The sequence below is a fragment of the Littorina saxatilis genome, linkage group LG4 (assembly GCF_037325665.1).
Source record: "Littorina saxatilis isolate snail1 linkage group LG4, US_GU_Lsax_2.0, whole genome shotgun sequence".
Classification (NCBI taxonomy): domain Eukaryota; kingdom Metazoa; phylum Mollusca; class Gastropoda; order Littorinimorpha; family Littorinidae; genus Littorina; species Littorina saxatilis.
The window spans coordinates 23,613,441-23,638,718 of record NC_090248.1 but is presented as its reverse complement, the minus strand read 5'-3'; the positions used below and the strand labels follow the sequence as shown (position 1 = coordinate 23,638,718).

Below are 25,278 nucleotides of genomic sequence, written 5' to 3'. Positions count from 1 at the left end.
GAAGAGTGAAAAGTCACTGCCACAAGATCGGCATGCAGTCAATAAAGCCAGACAAGAAGAATGATTATGACATGCGGCTCTATCTGCTGTTTTTTTTTTTTATTCAAACTGGTTTTCAACGCTTATTCTCACAAAGCATCTGCACCTCTGCCTCTGTGCTGTGTTTGTGTGGCTGCTTTCGTATGATGTCAGTGCATGGTGAGTGCGTTCACTGCCTTGTCACCACTTCCCCACCTTTTTCAGAATGTTTTCTTGGAGTTGGATAATTCTCCTTACTCCTCGCCCCCTCCTTACTCCTCGCCCCCTCCTAACTTCAGTTCATACTTTATTGCGTGCCGACTGACCAGTCGGTGTGGCGTCCGTGTAGAGAAGAAGGGAATAAGGTTACACAATGCGCTAGTGTGAGACGCCAAGTTTCGTGTTTCGAGTTGCTGTAGTAAATATAGAGTAAACTTTGTCTTTGGGACTGACTTTCTGTTGTGTGCTATCCGTCTTTCGACTTACGTAAGAGAAATCCCATTTCGAGCTCAGGGTACTTTGTACACATAGATAAAGAGGGATAATTCCGGACCAGAATTTCTTTGTGTGCTAAGCGAATTTTTGACTTAACCGTTTGTGAGTTAGCTGGATTTGCCTGTACACACGCATGCATCTTCAACATTCCAAATGTGTTCAAACCACAGAAGTACCTTGCTTCTGTCGTGTTGAATTCACTGGTCGTCAACTGACGTGGACCTTTCTTGTTGAAGACCAAGGCTTTGCCGCTAGTCAACACGTCACATGTGTAGCCCACTGTCGCCCCCTGGATGTGAAGTAAGAGGGAACCGCTCAGCAGTGTAGGATCCTCAAAACTTTCAGTCAGAGTGGTTGGGCGAGGTATAACAGAGTCTTTGCACGTTGGCCCAGTGTAGTCAAAATCACAACTGAAGAGAAAAAAAATCAAGAATGCAGGTACTGACAATATAGTAGTTCAGTCAAACCTGCACTTGCAACAAAAAAATTAACCTCTCGATAGCAACCACTTCCCATAACGAACCTTCCAAAGGATCCCAGATGAGCTTTTCTTCTGTATAATTCACCTTTTCATAATGTCCACCTGTCTCTAACGACCACCTTGGATCGGTCCCTTGGGTGGTTGTTTCAGACAGGTTTCATTGTAAATAATATTTCACCATAAAGAATCCGTCGCGATATAACCTTGAAAGGTTGAAAACGACGTTAAACACCAAATAAAGAAAGAAAGAAAGATAGTAAAGAATATCTCACACTAAACAACATATTTATGCAAATAGTGCTGCATGATGCGGAATAAAACCACCTGTACCTACTCCCACCCTACCCCCTATCCTCCAAAAATAAATAGGTAAAAAAGGAATTCAAATGCTATCTTGGTCATCGAACACTACCCAAGACCACCATAGCATATCACTGTGCTGACTGCAGTTAAAAAACATGACTCAATGAGAATAAAAACAATGAACATTCAAAATGTAAGACCAAGAATAAGAATATGAGCCAGTACCTGCAACCCTCTGCTGTGCATCGTCCATGTCCATTACATCTTTCTGGGCAGTTTCCAATGTACACTGTCACACAAAACATACATTTTAGCTGCTGAAGCTGAATATGCTAGACATATTTGGTATATTACGTTGTCATACATGTAGTACATGAATTCCCAGTTTTACGAACTAAATTTAAAGCTCAAATACCTGCACATTTTCAACACTTTACATCTTTCCATTTTCAAACACAATATCCCTGACCTATACCTCTCATATGTGATAAACTTTTGTGGCAATCTCTGTGAACAGTACTGTGAAGTCGATCAACCAAAATTAAAGTCTTACAGGATACAGTGTAACCCCCCTTTTAAGACCCCCAGAAATGTGCGGAATTAAGGTCTTAAAAGGGAGGGAGTCTTGAAATGGAGGTATGGCGGTGATGTAGCTCAGTCGGTAGCGCGCTGGATTTGTATCCAGTTGGCCGCTGTCAGCGTGAGTTCGTCCCCACGTTCGGCGAGAGATTTATTTCTCAGAGTCAACTTTGTGTGCAGACTCTCCTCGGTGTCCGAACACCCCCGTGTGTACACGCAAGCACAAGACCAAGTGCGCACGAAAAAGATCCTGTAATCCATGTCAGAGTTCGGTGGGTTATAGAAACACGAAAATACCCAGCATGCTTCCTCCGAAAACGGCGTACGTATGGCTGCCTAAATGGCGGGGTAGAAAACGGTCATACACGTAAAATTCCACTCGTGCAAAAAACACGAGTGTATGTGGGAGTTTCAGCCCACGAACGCAGAAGAAGAAGAAGAAGAAGAAATGGGGGTAAATTCACAGACTTCATGAACAGAAAATCTTAGGTCTTAAAACGGGGAAAAGTTGTAAATTGGAGGATCTTAATGGGGGTATCCACTACATGAGTCTAACAGAGCTCCAGTGGTACCTGCCATGAAAGGACACCCACGGGACCAGCTAAAAGTGTCCCTAATTTTCAAGTGTCCATTCATGGCAGGCACGTTTCAGTCAAGTTAATAGCCTAAAGTAAAATCGGATTTCTTTGATTGGAAAGTGGCCTCTCCTTGGAGGGGTCTCACGTCACAGGTACCACTGTAATTCTGGATGATGGTATGAGTAATGTAACCGAGTGTCAGAACATAATCACCTTTGGAGGTACACGTAAAGCCCTGAGTCAAACAGGATTGAGAATTGTACAGCTAATTTCTTAGCCCTATGGGTTATGTTATGGGTACACAAAGGTTTGTAAAGACAACGAATACACTTTTCTCGGCAGAGAGGGTGAAGCCATCCTCCCCCATATAGTTCGCAATGTTATTTATAGCTGTTTGCCACTCTTTAGAGAATTTGTGTTCTGTTTTATAGGTTTGGTTTTGATACTCTTTGCATAGAGCGATATCATCCGCATAAAGTGTCAGTTCGGCTCCATGTGTTTTAACTGTCGATATGTCATGCAGCATAAAGCTAAAAAGCAGTGGTGCTATTACTGAGCCCTGTGGCACTCCCATGTCAACTTTGCGAGTGGATGATTTGGCACCTTTATAATCATGCAGTTTGAAAGGATCTGTTCAGTAGAAAGCTTTTTATGTATTGAAACATATTACCACTGATGCCTAATTGCTTCAATTTGAACAACAATCGTTGGTGCCATACTGTGTCGTAGGCTTTTTTGATGTAAAAAAAGACAGCAAAGAGAGACTTCTTGCATGAGAGAGCTTTCTTAATTTTGGAGGACAGTTTTACAATGTGATCCGAGACACCCCTGCCTCGACGGAAACCGGCTTGACACAGAGGTATGACCTTTTTTCTGTCCATTTCATCTTTTAGTCTGGATTTTAATATTCTTTCATAAATTTTGCTCAGATGGGAGGTCAGAGATATGGGGCGCCAGTTGGAAGGGTCAGGTCTTGGTTTTTTACAAGGAGACAGCAGCAGCCAGATCCTATAACAAACAGAACTCTACAATTCACAGGTGTCAGCAACGTAGAAGAAACATCAAGCTATAAATAGCTCGCACTAATCAAAGGCCAACAACTGCAGAGCCTGCTGTGAAGGGTGACGCAGTAGTCTCCTTGTCATAGTAAGGTACATGTTAAGAAACGATGAATACTGACCATCGTCCAGAGCCCATTCTTGACCAGCTGTCTGCAGAAACCTGAACCTGGTGTGTGGCGTCAGGGCGTAGTATGGCAGCGGCAAGGTGATCCTCTGCCACCTGATCAATTAGACAGTAGAACAATGAAGAATATTCAAAAAGGCAAAGAAACTAACAGAAAAACCAAAGACATATGAGATAGCAGAGGACGAAGGATAATCATTAGAAATGTCACTGCAAATGTTTAAGTATTTTACTTTCTGAAAAAGAAAACCACATTCAATTTTTGTCTGAAGATGTGGGTGTAGGTGGGTGATGGGCATTTTTAAATCTCTGACATGGAAACAGACAAGCAGATGCAGAAATGTGACCCTCCACCACGGAATGAGTCACATGTCACCTTTGCATGATTTTCATATTTTTACATTTTCCTAAAGAGTTTTTTATGCTCTATCCAGTGGTGAAAACCGTTTTTAGAAAAGAGCGAAAACTGTTTGAGTTATAAGCCTGTGACTAAGGTGACCCTCACACTGTTACCAGACACTCCCCGGACTTATATTAAGCCTAGCGCAGAACCGCGCGAGGTGACATGCAACTCATTTTGTGGTGGAGGGTCACAAATACAGAGAGACAGACATTTAGACATGCACCTCCCCTGGACAAACACACACATTGACACACACACACACACACACACACACACACACTAACACACACCACCACCACCAAACAAAAACAACCAAAATACCTCACCCGTGCATCTCATTGGAGGACCAAAGGGAGGCCAACGACTGGTGTCGGCCATGACAGACAGACGGCCAGCAAGGAGTAAAGACGGTGTGCCAGGTGTGTCCGTGGTCTGAGCTGTACTCCAGTCGCACACTGTCATCACACACAAATTCTTGTAAATAAAACATAGAATATGATATTCAATGTGAACACATACTGGGAGTGAAAAGACACACAAGCAAGAAAGGAGAAAGAACTTACCTTTCTCAATCTCTTCATATGTCACATATGTATGCCTATTGACTCTGATGGTCGTATTTTGGATAATTACAAGCGTGTACTGAACTTATACTTTTTATTTGATTCAAATGATCTAAGCAAGTGTCCACGTTGGCCGCAATACAGTGGAACCCCCCTTTTATGACATCCTCCTTTTTAAAGGTCCTTGTCTACATTTTTATACCAAAATCGCCATTTGACCATTAAAATGCAGTCTATTATCTACAATTATCAACAATACACCCCCTTTCGATCAGGAAAGACGAAGCCAGTGTAGCCGTTTGAAAATTCATTGTAGTATTCCAGCGTAGTACTCATAGTAGGATATCCTTATTTGGAAAATGCCAAGCACAAAACTCCTCTCAAATCCCGTGCATTTCGTGCGTTTAAAAAAAAGCGTGGACAGCGCTCCAGTGTCAAACTGTTGCTGCACTTGTTTGGGCGTGGCTATAAGCATAGTGACATGAATTTGATTGGTCAGTATTTTTAGGCAAAGCACATGTTCTCAGCAAACAGAAAACAAAATATTGGAAGCGTGAGTCACGCTACCCAAAAATAAAATCTTTTTTTACATCTATTTTTTTTTCTATAACTTTTTTCCCCATGGTTCATTCATCATCTGACATAACTTTTTAGCGAAATCTAACCATAAGATTATTGAAAAAAAGCCAAAATGTAGACGACCACCTTTAAGACCTTCTTTTCTCAGATGTGTTCATAGCCTCTGTAAATGTACCTCCATTTTAAGACTCCTGACCCTTTTCAGACCTGATTTTTTAAGATTTTTGAAGGTCGTAAAAGGGGGGTTCCACTGTACCTTGACTATTTGTCAACAATATGAATCACATTGACTTTCATAAACTTCACAAGCTACATGAGGCCACCAACAAATGTGAGTTCCTTACAAGGAGCCGAAACATACCTCATACAGCAAAGCTCATAGAAACTGAAATGAGGTAGGCTTAATTCATCATACAGGGTCATCCAAAGCCAATTTAGCTCACAGAGTCCTTCTCTTCATCTTTTACTGCGTTCGTGAGCTAAAACTCCAACTTTGGCGTACATGGCCATTTTAACCCTGCTATTTTGGCAGCCATACGTCGATTTCGAAGGATGCATGCTTGGTATTTTGGAGATTTTATAACCCACCGAACTCCAACATGCGTTACAGGATCTTTTCCATGCATACTTGGTCTTGTGCTTGTGTGTACACATGAAGGGGGATAAGGTAATAGCAGGTCTGCACATAAGTTGACCTGGGAGATAAAAAAAATCGGCAAACATAATCCAACAGATGTGGCCGGGATTTGAACATTCAGCTTTAAGCATAGGGGGCTGGCGTCTTATCCACGAGGCAATTGCGCCCGCTGAGACTGAGTTTATATGCCCCAAAGAAGAACAGTAGAACTGGAGTCAAATAAATTAAGGTCGCTGCAGCAACAAAGTTCACCTTGACACAAGATTAGAGTCCGATTGTCCACACTGCAGGTTTAGGGACGCTTGCAGCGTGTTGTCGGCATCAAGGGAGGAAGGAGAGGGCAACATGGGAAGGACGGAGACATCATCCAACAGCCAGACGTCATGTGACAAATCGTCGTGCCATTTCTGCAGCCAGCACAGTCGGATTCTTGAGCTGCTGCCTTCATAGGACACAGGAACGCTGACAAGCTGGGGCTCCTATAAACAGTGTCGAGAATGAAGGGAAAAGTTATTGTATATGGACGACGTACAGGCTTAGATAGATGTAATCAGGTCATCAAACACTACAATATAACGGTAAAAATATGGAAAGTAAAGTACTGCCTTGCCTAGCCATGAATATGCATGACAACGTCAGAAGTTATGTTTACAAATTGCTGATGACAAATTACAACAAAAGATACAATTTTGTCTAGCACTCCTATACTGCAACCACAAGAACAAATGAAGAAACGCTCATGTAGTCATATAGACCACTAAGAATAACACTCTCAGCAGCATGAAAACATAATCTGTAAAAGTTTGGACCTCGAGCAGCCTCAGATGTGCTCACAAGCAATTAACCCCGTTGAAGAGTTGTCACATACTGAGAAGAGATCGGCACCCTCTCAAAAATCCACAATTCCAGGTTCTAGCAAGTAGCATAGCTACGTGCACCTCAGATTCATTCAATGAGACAAGGAACCTCATACTGTGCCAATTTAGGAGATTGTCGCACTTACCTTGTAATAGTCAGGGTGCAGAGTGGTGAGTACTGTGCTCTGTTCATTTTCATCCTCCATGTGAACAATCACTGACGCCCGCTCTGAGATTGTACTGCTACACCAACCGCTGCCTGGAAAACATGGAAAGGAAAAAATAACGTCACTCATGAGCATCAACTCACATGTATGCAGACACCAAAAGACAGACAGACAGACAGACCAACTATAATCACTAACAGACACAGACTTGTACGATACGTATTCAAGCATGAACAAGCCGACAGCGGATAGGAAGTTTGGGAAAGGACAAAGACAACAGTGAAAGAAAACATAGAAAATGCTGAAGACAATTGCGTACAGATACACAAAAGTTAAAACATTATTTTTTTTTATAATCAAGATGAGAAAGATAAAACCTTAATTCATCATGTTGGCAGTAAACTTCTGAGAGAAAAAAAACCCTGATCACACTGTTTGATAGAGTAAGAAAAAATCCACACTTTTCCCATGTCAGAATGTATACATTCTCCAACACTTTCGTCCCTTTTTGTTACAATACTCACCAATGCCAAACATAAAGCGTAGAGTTCCCACGGTGTCTGCATTGAAAAACTGAGTGCACGCTTGTCGCTTGCCAGATCTGTCAAATATCAGGGCGTTGCCACTAGTTACGGGCCCGCACTTTGTCCCTGGAATGCCTCCTTCCACAGCCCAGCTGATTTAAAGACAAAGCAAGGTGTGCTATTTGTAAATGAAAATAAAATAAAAAACGAAGAAATGTCAGTGACTGGAACGTTTAATAAGAAACAAAATGAAACATCCATTAGGACCTTAACCTCACTGTCTATTTAGTACACAGACAAAAACATAAAAATGAGATGATGAATGGAAAGTGGACTCAGCTAAAATTAAGTGTTTTGTAAAACAAAACAAAAACAATTTCAAAAGCACATTTCAACTGCCTGTTAGTGAACGTGTTCCTACTCCTGGAAAACTTATTTGCCTCGCTACATGTGTACTTTCATAGCCCAGCACAGCTCAATAACAGAATGATATCGCCCCAACAGTTTATTTGTGTGGTACAATGGAACCCCCCTTTTAAGACCTCCAACAATCCGAGAAAATCAGGTCTTAAAATGGATGGAGTCTTAAAATGGGGGTAACTTTACAGAAGAGGTGAACAGAAAATCTGAAAAACTAAGGTCTTAAAATGGAAGAAGTCTTAAATTGGGGGGGGGGGGGGGGGTGTGTCTTAAAATGGGGGTCCACTGTATTCTCTTTCCCAATAGATATTTTACCTGGGGCTCACGCCAGACTCAAACTCTTCAGAGAAAATCACATCAGCTTGTGTTCCTACAGCCTCCAGGTTCAAATCTCTGGTCATTCCAAATGTTGCCGACTGGTTTCTGTCGTCAAACACAAATGCGTTGCCATCTGACTGACACTGGTGCTGCACAGCAGAAAGGATAGACTGATAATTGAGGCAATCCATGTTTCTCCCAGCCACCATTAACACTTTTGTTTGGGGCAAACAGTTTTTCATTTCCTTTATTATCCCAATGCTGGGAAATTCAAGTCGCTTTCTCCCAGTGGAAAGCTAGCTGCAACAAGAGTCGCCCTACCCAGGTGTGCGCGTGTTTAGATGTAATCAGCCACCTGCACTTATGGCAGACTGACCAAGGTCTTTTACGTGCCACTGTGGTGACACGGGGATGGGACATGGATACCATCTCTGAGTCTGCACATTAAAGTTGATCCGTGTCCGTCCAGGCTGGGATTCGAACCCGTGACCCTCGGATCACAAGTCCAGTGCTCCACTAACTCAGCTACACGGCCTCCATGGTCACAGTGCAAAGTGTCTTAGATAAAAAAAATTATGAAAAAGGAGCTATTCTGCAGATGTACTCCAGAATGCACATCAGACAAAAAGTTTTCACAATCAAGGATTAACAAACACACAGACATGCATAGGCTCAGATGCAATCACAGACAGAGAGACAGACAAACAGATAGAAAGAGAGAGAAACACACAGACTGACGCAAACTTCACTCAGACGCCACGGTCAAAGGGAGCTAATCTACAACTGCCACAATGCACACACTTGAATCTACTACCAAAACATTTTTGTGTGTTATAAAAATAAAGCAGTATCTGATGCCCAGACTCTGCAGAAATAATTTTTCAACAAAAAATCTATATTCTAAACTATGAATCTTACTTGAAAGATCGAGTTCTCAAAACTCCAGTCAAATGAGTGCTCAAAACTCCAGTCAAATGAGTGCTCAAAACTTGAGTCAAATCAGTTAGCTGTAATCTAAAATGCACACACACACACACCAACTAACCAGCACATGGGCTCCAGGGAAGAAGAGCCACTGGCTGGGGTCAACGGGGTCAAACTGCTCCTCCATAGCAGACGGCAAGTGCGCCATGTTGACGATCACAACATTATCCAGTGCCCAGCACCCCTCAAACGTGTCGTCATTCTGAATTTCATTAAACACACTCCTACGAGGTCTGAACTTCCCTTTCCTGCCTCCTTTGGCTGAGAACGGCTGGTCGTTGGCTGCAATTACCCCAAATTCTATGGGCGTAAGGGGAAGAACTGTTGTCGCCGTGGTGGGAGATAACCTTGTTTTTCTCCCTTTGACACCTTTCTTTGCTGGGGCGTCTGCTGCAGGCCTACTGGTGGTGGAAGAAGTGACTGTTGTGTCCAGAACTGTTGTTGGAAAAGTTTCTGGAACAAGACTGAGAGTGAAATTGTCTTCAAACAGATCTGTTGAATCTTTTTCTGGAGTTGTTGAATCATTTTCTGTAAAGGTGGTTCCTTCTGTAGTCGGGGTTGCTTCTGGAGTGGTGGTTGCTTGGGAAGTCGTTCGTGATGTTTGTGTTGTTTCAGGCACACTTTCTGTGAATTCTGGCATTTCGTATCCTGGGAGCTGGGACCAGCGAAGACAGACGCCCACTCCTCGTGCCTTGGGTGGCAGACTGACTAGATGTATCTCTGTTTCTTCTGATTCTGACAAGCTGTAGAAAAATACAAACAGAACTTTTTGGTGGTCTTGTTTAAAACACATATTTTGCACAGGCATAGTTTCACACTGATTCACTAATTGTCCTGAGAACACCGATGATTACACATAAAACACCATTATGTTAGCAGAAAATCCTCTTTTGTGTAAAAAGAACAGCATAGTTTGGGCAGAGAAAGAGGGGATCACCATGGGAACTTGGATTACTTACCACACATTACACACAGACACACATACATGCACTGGTTTACACATTTGAGCAAATGGCAAGGGAGAGAAATCATTTTCCTGCCAAGGGCGGTACTCTCAGTCAAACATACAGTTATGATCCTAGTGCCTTTGATCCTATATATTACCTACTAGATGATTACCCGCTTCGCCGGGAAGAAGTAGAGCCGAATACCCGGCCGTCGCCGGGGACCCGGCTTTGCCGGGTGTACGCCGGCGCACGAAGGAAGGGAGATCTAAAAATAGTAACGTGCAGTGACCTTCTAAATATAAACGTACAAACGGGAATATCGATTGACGCCAGCGCACGAAGGAAGGGAGATCTAAAAATAGTAACGTGCAGTGAAAAACGAAAATCGGTTCAGCGCTGCGCGCTGAGAGCACGTGTTGAAATATCTCATCGATGAGGTTGTGTCCGGGGTCTCTGTCAATAAGCCCACCAAATTTGAAGCAGATCCATCGAGAACTTTGGCCGTGCATGGCGATCAATCACACACACACACACACACACACACACACACAGACACAAGTCGTATATATATATAGATTACCTGCTCCTCATTCCTTCCCCCTGATAAATCAAATTTGCAAGGACCTTGTAACTCCTACATTCAAATGACCTTGTACCGAGAAGAATGAAATGAAAACTAACCTGATAGTCTCAATGTCCACCCACTTTGTACAACCATTCAGACCGTAGGACACCACAATTTCCCCATCCTCCGTACTGCGCATTCCACACGATCCCATGGCTGAAAAATACCATACATGTATTTGAACAGTTAATTATCTAAAAAAAAGGCACACACACAACTAATATTCATAGAACAGTATATATATATATATACAGTACAGTCAAACCTGTCTTGGCGACCACCTCTCGATAACGACCACCTGTCCATTACGACCATCCCAAAGGCAAAGGATCCCCGACGAAGTTTTCATTGGTACACTATTCACTTTATCTTTCACTCTAGGGACCTTAGGCGAGCCAACCAATCAATCAATCAATATGAGGCTTATATCGCGCGTATTCCGTGGGTACAGTTCTAAGCGCAGGAATTTTTTTAAAATTTATTTTTTATTTTTTATGCAATTTATATCGCGCACATATTCAAGGTGCAGGGATTTATTTATGACAGTTGCCCTGTATAGGGATTTCCTCAGTACCTTGAAGAAGAAGTTCTTTCCCATATGTTTGACCTTTCTATAACGCCCACCTGTTTCATATAAATGTAACCGAGTGCCGAAACACAACAATCACCTTTGGAGGCAACGTCCAATCAAACAGGATTGAGAATTTTAGGGCTAATTTCTTAGCCAGGGCTATAAAAACTGTTTTGGTTACGCAAAGGAAACCAAGAACATACAGAGAGACAGAAGCCGCCAGACATCATCACAAACAAAACTCTACAATCCACAGGTGTCTAGCTGGCGAGCTATAAATAGCTTGCACTCAAAGGCCAATAACTCTGCAGAGCCTGCTGTGAAGGGCGACGGTAGTCTCCCTGACACATAAGGACCACTTTGGGTTGGTCTCTTGGGTGGTTGCTGTAGACAGGTTCGACTGTATATACAAATGTCCAGTGTGTATACTATAATTCTATGACAATGCCAGTCTGATCATCTGTATTTCTTACGAAAACATCACCTCAATTTAACTAATAGGAGTTACCTTACTTACGAGTGCTAGACTGAGAAGCAAGAAATTGAAACTCTAGCACTCGTAAGTAAGGTAACTCCTATTAGTTAAATTGAGGTGAGTATTCTTAGAAATAGTCATTTTACTTGTAAAAAATACATTTTATCTATTAATACAGTGTCTCATGTACTGATTACATATTCTTAAAGAAAAAAAGTACTTTAGCTATCATGAAAAATAGCTATCAAGGTGGGTGGAGGGGGTGGAGATGAGAGGGGGGCAATAAAGCATGTACATTTGAAATAAAACAACCAAAAATTACAGGACACAACTGTACTAATATACCAGAAAAAAATAGCAAATGGCATAAAACACAATTTTTTCTTTCTTAGTTGTCTTGCTTTCTTTTTTCTGTCTGTTTTTAATCTCAGTTTAGCTGCACTCACACAAAGAGAACTGAAGAATCTTTGCAGTCGTGGTGTTCAGTGGAGTAGTTACCTGGAAAATAATAAGGCTGCTTTTGGATTTGACAGCAAAGAATGAATAGCATACTATGGTAACAAAAAATTATTCAACACAAAAGAAGTGGTTTGAACTGTATATTTTATACCACGTTTGCTTTAAAAAAACAAAACCCATTATTTCTGAAAAATACGGTCTTTTATGTTGCCTCAGCATAGAAAGAGATAGCAAAGAATTTATAACCCTGAACACTTTATTATCAAACTAAGCAATATGCCTTTTAACAAGCGCAAACACTAAAGCTACAAAAACAGTCCATTTCATATTACGCTTGCTTTCACAAAGCACATTATTTCTCAAAAATACTACCTTTTATGTTGCTTCAGCATACCCTAAACATGTTGTGGTCAAAGTAAGCCAAATACTTCTCAACAAGCGCAAACAACAAAGTCACAAGGGTGTAGCATCTACTCCACTGATATGATTGATGAATGTTGTTTAACGCACTCACAGTGAAACCATTAGGGGCATGTTCCCGGGCGTTACCCCGACTTTAGATGAGATATACAGGCGTATGCGGGTTAAGCTGTAATCAGCCACCTGCACTCATCACAGAATAACGGTCTTTTATGTGCCACTGTGGTGACACGGGGAGGGACATGGATACCATCTCTGAGTCTGCACATAAAGTTGACCCATGTCCATCCCAGCCTGGATTCGAACCCGTAACCATGGGAAGTCCAGTGCAGTTTGGCACCTGAGCTACCTGGCCCCCCAAGAGCTGTAAAATAACATACAGTGGAACCTCCCAAAAATGACCCCCTCCGTTTGCCGACTAATTTTCTGGGCACGGATGCCTTTTACACTGTAACTAACCTCCGAATGGCGACACCCTCCTTTTTCAGATGACCGTCCTACAAACAAAGGGTCAATAACGACTTTGATCTTTGTACCAGTAAGTGTCAAAGTTTGTAAGTACCCAGCACACACAGCAAGCGCCCCTCATTAGTCACCCAGACCATTATGAGCCTGGTGTGGTCAGCAGTCCCCACCTTACCTTTTGCTTTCACAATTGAAGGACTGCCCTCGGATGTAGGCTGGGGGGACGAAGAAAGGGGGTTGGAGTTTGAAAAACAACTCAATCATGCATACATAAATGGATGCTGCTCTGCTTGCAGACCCGCTAGCATTCTTTTTGGCTTGTTTGGCGTGTATGTTTGTGTACGTGTTCTGTGATTATAAGTTCTCGCCAACTGAGTGAATGATTTATCCTGACATTGACAACTTCTCTTGACTTGAGTTTGTGAGGTGTTATCTGTCAAAGCTCTCTGCCTTCATTTTAAATCGTTAAAGTGGTATAAACATGGCGACAATCGTTGAAGTGGTATAAACATGGTGACTATCGTTGAAGTGGTATAAACATGGGGACTATCGTTGAAGTGGTATAAACATGGCGACTATCGTTGAAGTGGTATAACCATGGCAACTATCATTGAAGTGGTATAAACATGGCGACTATCGTTGAAGTGGTATAAACATGGCGACTATCGCTGAAGTGGTATAAACATGGCGACTATCGTTGAAGTGGTATAAACATGGCGACTATCGTTGAAGTGGTATAAACATGGCGACTATCGTTGAAGTGGTATAAACATGGCGACTATCGTTGAAGTGGTATAAACATGGCGACTATCGTTGAAGTGGTGTTAACATGGCGACTTCGACAAAACAACGGAAACTTTTGACGTTAGAGGATGAGTAAGTGATAGAGATTAGAAGCAATAAAGGTGAAAACACGATTGGAATCGCAAAAAGTTGGGGAGTGAGAAAAAACACCAGATTCAATCAATAATCAAAGACCAGGAGTCTATTCACAACAAATGGGAAAGTGGAGAAAGCATTGACAGAAAAATTCAAAAAGAAGTTGCCTCCCCTGTGATGAAAATCTACCTTCAGATTCCCAATAAAGACCCCTCCTTTTTACGACCGATTTTTCTAGACATTTTCAAGGTCGTTAGTGGGAGGATTTACTGTACCAGTTCTCTGTGTCCAGATGTGTGACAGAGCAAAGCATGCTGTCCGTACACCACAGGCCCACACTTGTCCGTCACCTCCACGCCTTCATCACTCATCCTGTAATCAACACACAGATAATTATATGTTCATAATTAAACAATCCAAGCATACTCACTGGCTATCGTTTCTCTGTCAGAAAATATCCACTTCACACACAACTTAATTACCACTTCCGAAGACGGAGCAAGGCTGCCTGAGAAAATACTACTTTACACAACTTACCTCTTCCGAAGACGGAGTCAGGCATGATGAATTTTCCCATTTGGATGACAGAGTCACCTTCTTTGAACCAAGTGGCCTTTCAAGTGTGAAGTGTGGACGCACTCACACACACTGGTAAGAGTAACAGTCAAATCTCTATACATCAAGTCACAATTCTATCTCATAACACGAGGCTGCAAATATAACCTGTAGTATCAATAACAAACATTCTAAAAAATACAACAGTGCCATCAATGTGACCTGTTTCAAAATGAGACATTTTCTCTGTTGTGTTATAAGTTTTATGAAAATGTTTACACACCAAAGGTCATGCCGCAGACTCTCGTCAGTCTCAAAGTCGTCCCTGAAGACAACAGCGTCAGAGTGAACTTCCGCCAGCTCAGGTCTGGCCGGGGCTGTCATGCCTGTGGGGACAAGAGTCAAAATCATTCTGTGTGAAACAATCTTCATGAAAATAATGGTGTTCATAGTGCATGTATGATAAAACATTAAAAAAAAAAAGGCAGTAGCAGGGTTGTTCCCAGGCCTCAGTCTTTGGTCATTCATGCATACTTTTTTTTTATTTGAAGCATCGTTCTGACTCAGGCCGGTCAAATGTCCGACAAGAGTCAAAATCATTCTGTGTGAAACAATCTTCATGAAAATAATGGTGTTCATAGTGCATGTATGATAAAACATTAAAAAAAAAAGGCAGTAGCAGGGTTGTTCCCAGGCCTCAGTCTTTGGTCATTCATGCATACTTTTTTTTTATTTGAAGCATCGTTCTGACTCAGGCCGGTCAAATGTCCGACAGTTTTGACACGCAGGATGTCTTCTGACACAACATGTTTTTTGCAGCCAGGATATTTTGACCGATATTTACTTTGAATCCAGGTCCAACTGACCTATTGTCCTCTGCGTCTGGGAACAACACTGCAGTAGTATATTGTCCACAGTTTGTCGCCGTCTTTAAACCAAAGACAGATAGCTTTTTCATTTTTGTTCATTATCTCATTATCATTTCTTCGTCTGTCCATTTCAAGGGCCACCAGGTCCATGTAATAGTGCTTTTTCAATTTGTCAGTTTTTTTCCTGTGTACAAATAATAAATATTTAAGTTGAGTTAAAATACTCCTTATTCTGTGTATAAAAAACGTGTATCGTCACACCTTCAAAAAAGAACTGAAAGACTGTCAAGAAAAGCATGCACTACATAACACCCACTTACTTCCTTCTTCACAAATTTGAAGCACAGTTGTGTCTTTGAACAAGAGCTGCTGGCCTAGTGTTGCAGTTGCCCTAAGAACACAAGAGAACAAATGTATAGAATTAAACTCGCTCTCAATCTCATATCTGCGTAATTTTCAAGAGTCATTTCTATTAACTGAGAAAAGAGCTGGTTCTGTTTATATTTCAATAAATGCTATGAGAAAGAATGATTTTTAAAAGATCAAATTGATGCAGGCACCACCCCGAAAAGAACAAAATCCAAAACATTTACACAAAAATCAAAAACCAGACCCCTACAAGTCTGGACCGCTATGACAAATTGTGTTGCATGTCTTAAAATCTGAAGCAAAAAATCTTTTAAGTCACCCTTACTATCTAAACCATTTGTTAACCTGAGCCATAAGGTTATACTCATGATCCAAAGAATCTCACAGAAATTTGACACATCCCGTCCCCTCGGGCGGTGCCATCCATACGAAGGACAGCTGGTGCTGGGGACGGGGGCTGAGGTGGGAGTGCACCACCGAACACATCAAGTTCTGTCCCACAATTCCAGGGCTATGCGGCATGCGTGATGTCAGCAGCGACTGTGCCTCCGTTGAGATGGTGTACAGGCCCGTCAGCAGCAGGCCGTCAAAGTTGACGCTTGATGTCAAAGTTACTGCATGGAAATTTACAAAATGTGGTTAAACAATAACACATCCATGTATATAGTGACAGCTATGACTCTAGTACACAACATCTCTTGATAAAAGCAGAGGGTGACAGCAGATAAGAACAGATTTGATTTTCTCCAATGTGACATATGTGACCCTCCACCACGGAATGAGTCGCATGTCACCTCCCGCGGTTCTGCACTAGGCTTAATATAAGTCTGGGGGGTGTCTGGTAACAGTGTGAGGGTCACCTTAGTCACACTGGCTTGTAACTCAAAAAGTTTTCGCTCTTTTCTAAAACGGTTTTCACCACTGGATAGAGCATAAAAAACTCTTTAGGAAATGTAAAAATATGAAAATCATGCAAAGGTGACATGTGACTCATTCCGTGGTTGAGGGTCACATATAATCGTCTTATGTAATTTAAGTTAACATTTGCCAAAAGAAAAGAATGTCAAAAATCAAAACCTTTCTCCAGAATAGCTAAAACAACGATATGCTATGCAAGTGAAACATACACAACCAAATAAAAGCATTTGAAACCTCATGGAAAAACTTTTAAAAAAGCAAAATCCTAAAAGAAACAATCAAATTGATGAAGTAGAAAACCAAGGCTCACCTTCATAAAACTGTCCAGGGTTGTAATACTCGGGGTGGCCGTTAATGGCGACACTGAGGGTCACTTCCCCTGTCTCAAAACCCAGATCCTGCACGTTGCCATGGTAATTGCAGAGGAAGAAGAACGGTGAGAGATGGGGCATGTAGCCGGACACAACTCCGCTTTGCATCACAACCGTGGCCACAACCAAAAACCACTGCACGATTTTGTCCATAATGACAGGCTGAAACAACATTCACATTTCTATTATATACTGAAAGGCATAAATTCTGCAAATAGTGCATTGAACGATTTTGCTCTCAAACGAAAATCAGATTGAACCTGTAATTTGTAGTTGACATCTTGAGTGTTGGAGCAAATGTTTCACGCTGTCAGCGTGCGCTTTGCAGTATTGCTGATCCAGCCACAGCTCACTGTGCTAATAAAGACAATGGGCTGAACGGGAGACAATAACGTAAAAAAGATAGTGTATGGCCCTATAAAATGCAACTGGCTGTTTGGCTGTATCCAGATATCGCAATCATGCCATGACTTGATGAAGGAGAGAGACAGCAAGCGATTGGGATGCTTAAAGCTGGCCAAAGCATTGAACGTGATGAACACTGAACGTTTTCCGAAATCATTGCGCTTGGACTCAGTCACTTTTTTTGAAAAATTGTCATTTCATGATGTTCTATTCAAAATCAATTAAGCGAAGGTTTATAAACACTAAAATGGCCAATAAATAAAATATTCAAACATTGAAAACATTCACCACTGAGTTGATTTTTTGTGATTTTTTAAAGTTCCGTTTGCAGAATTTATGCCTCTCGGTATATTAGTCTGAAAGATCTTCATTGCCTTAAATAAATAAAATATCCTCAAATACTATTTCTTTAATTTTCTTCCCCTGTAAAACTGCATATAATTTAAAAATCATCATGTTAAATGTCATGATAAAATAAAAAGATTTTAAAAAAAACCAGAAAACTGAATGTGAAAGCAAAAACTAAACAAAGAAACAAAGAAAACAGACAACCAAAACAAACAAACAAACAGACAACAATCTCCTCAATGATCCCATTAACACAATCTCAAAGAATTATTTCCTCTCTCTCCTGCTCTTCCTTCATCTGATTCTTCTGAGGCCGGAGTCTTTCAACTTTCATGTAATTATTCAAGAAACTCAAAAATGCAGCATTTCAAACCTGTAACAATACTCATAACTTTTTCTGACAGTTTACTTATAATTTCTTTTTCTGTACTCTTTATTACTTTCATTTTCTTCTTGTTTACTCACCATTTCGTTCACTTCAGCCTTTCAGACAAACATCACTTAACACATTTTTACTATCAGTGCAGCAAAGTCACAGCTACTGAAGCTGTCGCTCATAATCAAGTCCTGAAGGGAATAGTTTTGAGTATGCACGACACACTCACACACAATTAACCAGCATGCTACTGAACATCTTGATGCCAACAAATGTGGGGCCCGGTGTCTGGCTTCTCGATCCGTGTCTGGCTTCTCCGAGTAAATATATTCATGTTGTGGCAAGATATGACAATGTAAGAGAGATAAGTAGAAACTTGTCCCGTTTCCTGAATGTAATTGGTGGTAAGAACAACATGTACGTCATCATCTACATAATCTACTGTCTAAGAGGAGAACAGGCACACCTCATTATAATGTTGCTGCGTAAAAAGAGGTAGATTCAGCGTTGAGATATGGCATAAAAACTTCTCAGTAGAATTACAAGAACACACACAACCACACGTGCATCCCTTTTCAACATTTTCTCGTAGCAGCGAAGGAGAGGAGGAGACTGCTAAACAACTATTCATCCAAGAATAAGGACAGTGTGGCATGACTTTGATTTTAGCGATGCTGATGAATTAAATCCTGGTATAAAAAAAACCAGAAGAAATGCATTAGAATGTAAAAATGCCTGAGCTCATTGTATGAACCTTGCAAGAGAAAGAGAGATAAACATTTTATAACCTAAGATAATGTACAAGCATTAAAGTAGACAAGAACAAGAACAAGAACAAGAACATACACACACACACACACATGTAAAATTCAGTGTTATGAGGCATACAAACCGCATGAACAAACATGCAAGCAGATCAAGCCAACAGAAATAAGTCAATTAAAGGTTTTGAGGATGTAATGCTTCGGAGAAAAATAGTTCTGAGTAAAGATAAGCGGATGCTTACAGAAAACAGGATGAAATATCTGTACAGCTCTATACGAAGACATTCAGAAAACAAATTCTCGCAGCCAGCAAAGCGGTAATCATTCATTATATCATTGCACGTGTTGCACAACCCTGTGCCATGCACAAAAATAAACGCAGACAAGAAGATGACTCTCTGGTCAAGTGGAGTACTTGACCTCAAGAGGTTAATTGTCACCTAATGAGGGTTGACCCGAGGTCAGGAGCCCCTTACGAGTTTAGCTCTCACTTTTCTCTAGTCTCTGGTGGAGAGACATGTGCACAGCTGAGCTTGATGCATGAGAAAACATTGACCGCTTTTCTAGCATCGTAACAATAAGAACTAAATAAGTCATGTGATACACACAGTTGCACGAATGAGCCTGCAGACTTTTCTTTCTTTATTTGGTGCTTAACGTCGTTTTCAACCACGAAGGTTATATCGCGACGGGGAAAGGGGGGAGATGGGATAGAGCCACTTGTCAATTGTTTCTTGTTCACAAAAGCACCAATCAAAAATTTGCTCCAGGGGCCTGCAACGCAGCACAATGCACTAACCCAGTGGGAGAATGCAAGTTTCCAGCACAAAGGACCCAACTTTAGGGGAAAGAATTTACCCGATGCTCCCCAGCATGTCGTAAGAGGCGACTAACGGATTCTGTTTCTCTTTTTACCCTTATTAAGTGTTTCTTGTATAGAGTATAGTCAATTTTTGTAAAGATTTTAGTCAAGCCTGCAGACACACACGCACACACACGCATACAAACACACACACTCTCTCTCTCACTCACACACACAAACACGCATAAAAATGAAAGAGAAGAAAGGCAACAACAACAGACAAAAAAGGGGTAACAAAGTAAAAAGGGGTAACAAAGTAAAAAGGGGTAACAAAGTAAAAAGGGGTAACAAAGTAAAAAGGGGTAACAAAGTAAAAAGGGGTAACAAAGTAAAAAGATATGCACATACCTTGTTTTTGGAGTGTTATTTTTACAAAAGTTCACAGTCCATAAATAAAAGTGAGCACTCAAATCCTGTAGGCTCCTTTCCTCAGCGAGTAAAACTAAAAGACTTTCATCCTGTGTGCAACTTTTAGCACTAAAGTCTCAACATCCCAAACCTCCCCACATTCAAGGTGGAAGAAGCTCCTGACAGGCTGAGAAGAGAGAAAAATGAAGACACATTTAAAAGGCTCACTCCTTCCTGTGAACACAATTCCACTCGATCATCTCGGATCTGGCCAGGAGTTTACGTGGGTTAAGAACCTCCCACCTCTTGCATGTATACCATACATTAACATCCTGATTCTTTCTCTGCAGAGTGAGAATTTTTTTAATCATTTATGAATTAATTAATTTTACCGATTGTCAATAATGGTCATGTCCGGGGTAAAAAATGGTCATGTCCAGGGTAAAACAAGAAGGGCAAAGCCCATACGACTCACATGCTTTACACATTTTTCCTACCAAAATACATGTGACCTTGACCCAAGGTCAAGGTCATCCAAGGTCATGCAACACAAAGCTGTTAATTCAAGACATAGGAAGTACAATGGTGCTTATTGGCTCTTTCTACCATGAGATATGGTCACTTTTAGTGGTTCACTACCTTATTTTGGTCACATTTCATAAGGGTCAAAGTGACCTTGACCTTGATCATATGTGACCAAATGTGTCTCATGATGAAAGCATAACATGTGCCCCACATAATTTTTAAGTTTGAAACAGTTATCTTCCATAGTTCAGGGTCAAGGTCACTTCAAAATATGTATACAATCCAACTTTGAAGAGCTCCTGTGACCTTGACCTTGAAGCAAGGTAAACCAAACTGGTATCAAAAGATGGGGCTCACTTTGCCCTATATATCATATATAGGTGAGGTATTGAATCTCAAAAACTTCAGAGAAAATGGGAAAAATGTGAAAAATAGCTGTTTTTTAGGCAACATTTATGGCCCCTGCGACCTTGACCTTGAAGCAAGGTCAAGATGCTATGTATGTTTTTTGGGGCCTTATCATCATACACCATCTTGCCAAATTTGGTACTGATAGACTGAATAGTGTCCAAGAAATATCCAACGTTAAAGTTTTCCGGACGGCCGGACGGCCGGACGGCCGGCCGGACGGACGGACGGACGGACGGACGGACGACTCGGGTGAGTACATAGACTCACTTTTGCTTCGCATGTGAGTCAAAAACGGTCATACACGTAAAATTCCACTCGTGCAAAAAACACGAGTGTACGTGGGAGTTTCAGCGCACGAACGCAGAAGAAGAAGAAGAAGAAGGTCATTAAAAACATAAATAATTGATAAAAAAAAAGTTCCTACTCTGCACAGAAAGCAACAACAATTCAACAGATTTGCAATATACTGTTCATTAAAAAGAATAATTCACAAAATAATTCCTGCTCTACAAAAAAAGCAACAAGGCTTCTGATCTTTGGTATGTTGTACAAGTGGAGGGTCTCTGGTCTTATCCTGTACAACAGCCTAGCCAGATCTGAAATGGTTCAGTCAAAGCATTAACATCAAAAAGACTGCGCCTTTAAAAACAACTGATAAGAGTAAACACTCCCTGTAGCTGCAGCTGCATGATGATAACCAGAGTTGATGCAGGCCATCTCCAGTTCTTCATGTTGATAGCTGAAGTGCTGGGTAATGGGCTCATGAAATTAATCACCCATACCTGTCAAGATAAAACGATACCAAAAGTAGATCCTGGTTTCTTTTCTGTCTGCTTGAAATGTGTTATGTTAACCACGAAATGTGATGGATAGAAATTTCTGGAACATGACTGGGAGAAAAATAAGCTGCTGTATGTCTGTAGGATCTGAGATTCTTTGGGGAGCTGTTTTGGATGAATTTGTCAACACTTTTCTGTAGCAACAGGATGCCTGGGTATCTGGTTTGTGTGTGTGTTTTGTGTGTGTATGTGTGTACGTGGAAAAGGTAAAACTAACAGACATGGCATTGAAAGCAAAACCCTGTTCCATACTTTCGCTGCAATCTTACATCCGTTTTTTTTTTAAACACATCTGTCTCAAATTTTAATTAAAGCCGAACATCGGCAGGAATTTTTCTCCTGGAGAGACCTAAACTTGAACCCGTTGTATCAGGGCTTGGTCGATTGATACATAAACATTTCGCTGGTACCAGACACACACCGTCCTGAGAAAGGGGGAGCTAACAACCGTCCTGAGAAAGAGAAAGGGGAGATAACTATGTCTCTCCATTCCTTTTTATATTTAGTCAAGTTTTGACTAAATATTTTAACATCGAGGGGGAATCGAAACGAGGGTCGTGGTGTATGAGCGTGTGTCTGTGTGTGTGTGTGTAGAGCGATTCAGACTAAACTACTGGACCGATCTTTATGAAATTTGACATGAGAGTTCGTGGGTATGAAATCCCCGAACGTTTTTTTCATTTTTTTGATAAATGTCTTTGATGACGTCATATCCGGCTTTTCGTGAAAGTTGAGGCGGCACTGTCACGCCCTCATTTTTCAACCAAATTGGTTGAAATTTTGGTCAAGTAATCTTCGACGAAGCCCGGACTTCGGTATTGCATTTCAGCTTGGTGGCTTAAAAATTAATTAATGACTTTGGTCATTAAAAATCTTAAAATTGTAAAAAAACATAAAAATTTATAAAACGATCCAAATTTACGTTCATCTTATTCTCCATCATATTCTGATTTCCAAAAACATATAAATATGTTATATTTGGATTAAAAACAAGCTCTGAAAATTAAATATATAAAAATTATTATCAAAATTAAATTGTCCAAATCAATTTGAAATCACTTTCATCTTATTCCTTTTCGGTTCCTGATTCCAAAAACATAGATATGATATGTTTGGATTAAAAACACGCTCAGAAAGTTAAAACAAAGAGAGGTACAGAAAAGCGTGCTATCCTTCTTAGCGCAACTACTACCCCGCTCTTCTTGTCAATTTCACTGCCTTTGCCATGAGCGGTGGACTGACGATGCTACGAGTATACGGTCTTGCTGAAAAATGGCATTGCGTTCAGTTTCATTCTGTGAGTTCGACAGCTACTTGACTAAATGTTGTATTTTCGCCTTACGCGACTTGTTACATTTAGTGAAGTTTTGACTAAATGTTTTAACATAGAGGGGGGAATCGAGACGAGGGTCGTGGTGTATGTGTGTGTGTGTGTGTAGAGCGATTCAGAGTAAACTACTGGACCGATCTGTATGAAATTTTTCATGAGAGTTCCTGGGTATGATATCCCCAGATGTTTTTTTTCATTTTTTTGATAAATGTCTTTGATGACGTCATATCCGGCATTTTGTAAAAGTTGAGGCGGCACTGTCACACCCTCATTTTTCAATCAAATTGATTGAAATTTTGGCCAAGCAATCTTAGACGAAGGCCGGACTTTGGTATTGCATTTCAGCTTGGAGGCTTAAAAATTAATTATTGACTTTGGTCATTAAAAATCTAAAAATTGTAATTAAAATTATTTTTTATAAAACGATCCAAAATTACGTTTATCGTATTCTTCATCATTTTCTGATTCCAAAAACATATAATTATGTTCTATTTGGATTAAAAACAAGCTCTGAAAATTAAAAATATAAAAATTATGATTAAAATTAAATTTCCAAAATCGATTTAAAAACAATTTCATCTTATTGTTTCCTGATTCCAAAAACATATAGATATGATATGTTTGGATTAAAAACACGTTCAGAGAGTTAAAAATAATAGATATATAGAAAAGCGGGCTTTTCTGTATTGTTAATTTAACTGCCTTTGCCATGAGCGGTGGACAGACGATGCTACGAGTGTACGGTCTTGCGGAAAAATGCTTTGCGTTCAGTTTCATTCTGTGAGTTCGACTGAGCTTGACTAAATGTTGTATTTTTGGCTTACGCGACTTGTTCTCTCTCTGTTGGCAGCAGTGTAATGCAGCTGGTTAGAAATTAGAGTATTATTTTGTGAAGTGTGTACCAAAAGTTTGCCATGAGCTGCTTTAGCAGCTGTTTAGGGTGTGGGTTGGTTTGATATTTCCTCCTTGCAGATCAAATCTGTATTCATTTTTGATGTTGTGTCTTATTTTGTGAAAAGAAACATTCTTGTCATTTATTTATGTATAACTAATAACCGTCTCAGTTTAGCATTGGGAAAAATGTGTCGTAAGGAACAAACTGTCCATATAAGTACAGTAACCGTGAACATAGTCAAAATTTGACAGAAACATACAGGAAGTGCCTCCACATTTTCAAGTAAGCAGCACTTTGCTCGGACGAAAAGTAAAAAGAAAGGGGGAAAGCCAGCGTCAAGACGCACCATTCTAATTCAATTAGCTGCCACGCCCAGTTTCAGTGGGCCACTGCAGATTGTTTACGTATCATCTGTCCGAGTCTCTGATAACGCAGGGAGCAAGTGGAGGTCTCTCCAGGAGAAAAATTCCTCCCGATGTTAGTTCAAGACAAAAATCTGTGTTTAAGTGTTTTGGAGCATTGCTGTGTGTGTGTGTGTGTGTGTGTGTGTGTGTGTGGTGTGGTAGGGTGTGTGTGTGTTTTCCAATAAGTTAGCTTAGGAAACATTCACTCTGTAACAAACAACAAATGCTACCACCAACGTACATACACTCAAGTAGCAATGAAGACATTCAAGACACATGAATGAAGAAGAAAAAGAAGAAGAAGAAGAAGAAGAAACAACAAGTTGAAAACCAACAACATACAACCAGCATGCAAATTTGACCAAACGTTTTGATTCGCATTTTTATTTTAATAATCTCAAAAGCATGCCAACAGACATAAACACAAGAAACGCTTTGTACAAACAAGTTCACAAGGCACACTAACAAAAAACGACCCCTTTCACAGTGACACACACCACACATATGGCAAATGGACTAGAGATGTTCTTCTTCATCTTCTTCAGCGTTCCAGAAATTCTGGTGACGTGTGAGCTTGTTTGCCCATTTGGGTTCCCCACACTATACTCTGAGAGCATAGTCAGCTTCACTCCGCTTTCGTTGGGTAGGCATGCTGGGTATTTTCGTGTTTCCATAACCCACCGAACTCGGACATGGATAACAGGATCTTTTCCGTGCGCACTTGGTCTTGTGCTTGCGTGTACACACGCATGCAGGG

General features: G+C 40.8%; 1 protein-coding gene across 2 annotated transcripts in view; it reads right to left on the bottom strand.

The window, feature by feature from the left end:
• LOC138964271 (reelin-like) overlaps positions 1–20,241 on the bottom strand; it is a 109,620-nt gene extending 89,379 nt beyond the window's left edge. The window contains exons 1-17 of one of the 2 annotated variants that reach the window (XM_070336176.1): positions 20,118–20,241; positions 16,954–17,176; positions 16,111–16,339; positions 15,677–15,747; positions 14,771–14,873; positions 14,208–14,304; positions 12,156–12,207; positions 10,720–10,819; positions 9,153–9,834; positions 8,105–8,256; positions 7,370–7,521; positions 6,825–6,937; positions 6,074–6,300; positions 4,369–4,497; positions 3,635–3,735; positions 1,523–1,586; positions 690–923 (exon numbers count right to left, since the gene is read on the bottom strand). In XM_070336176.1, coding sequence (XP_070192277.1) covers positions 690–923; positions 1,523–1,586; positions 3,635–3,735; positions 4,369–4,497; positions 6,074–6,300; positions 6,825–6,937; positions 7,370–7,521; positions 8,105–8,256; positions 9,153–9,834; positions 10,720–10,819; positions 12,156–12,207; positions 14,208–14,304; positions 14,771–14,873; positions 15,677–15,747; positions 16,111–16,339; positions 16,954–17,167 — 2,720 coding nt within the window. In that variant the 5' untranslated portion in view covers positions 17,168–17,176; positions 20,118–20,241. Of the gene's footprint in view, positions 1–689; positions 924–1,522; positions 1,587–3,634; positions 3,736–4,368; positions 4,498–6,073; positions 6,301–6,824; positions 6,938–7,369; positions 7,522–8,104; positions 8,257–9,152; positions 9,835–10,719; positions 10,820–12,155; positions 12,208–14,207; positions 14,305–14,770; positions 14,874–15,676; positions 15,748–16,110; positions 16,340–16,953; positions 17,177–18,232; positions 18,443–20,117 lie in introns of those variants that run through there. The other variant, XM_070336174.1, reaches the window with a different exon arrangement.
• Between the last annotated feature and the right edge of the window lie 5,037 nt (positions 20,242–25,278).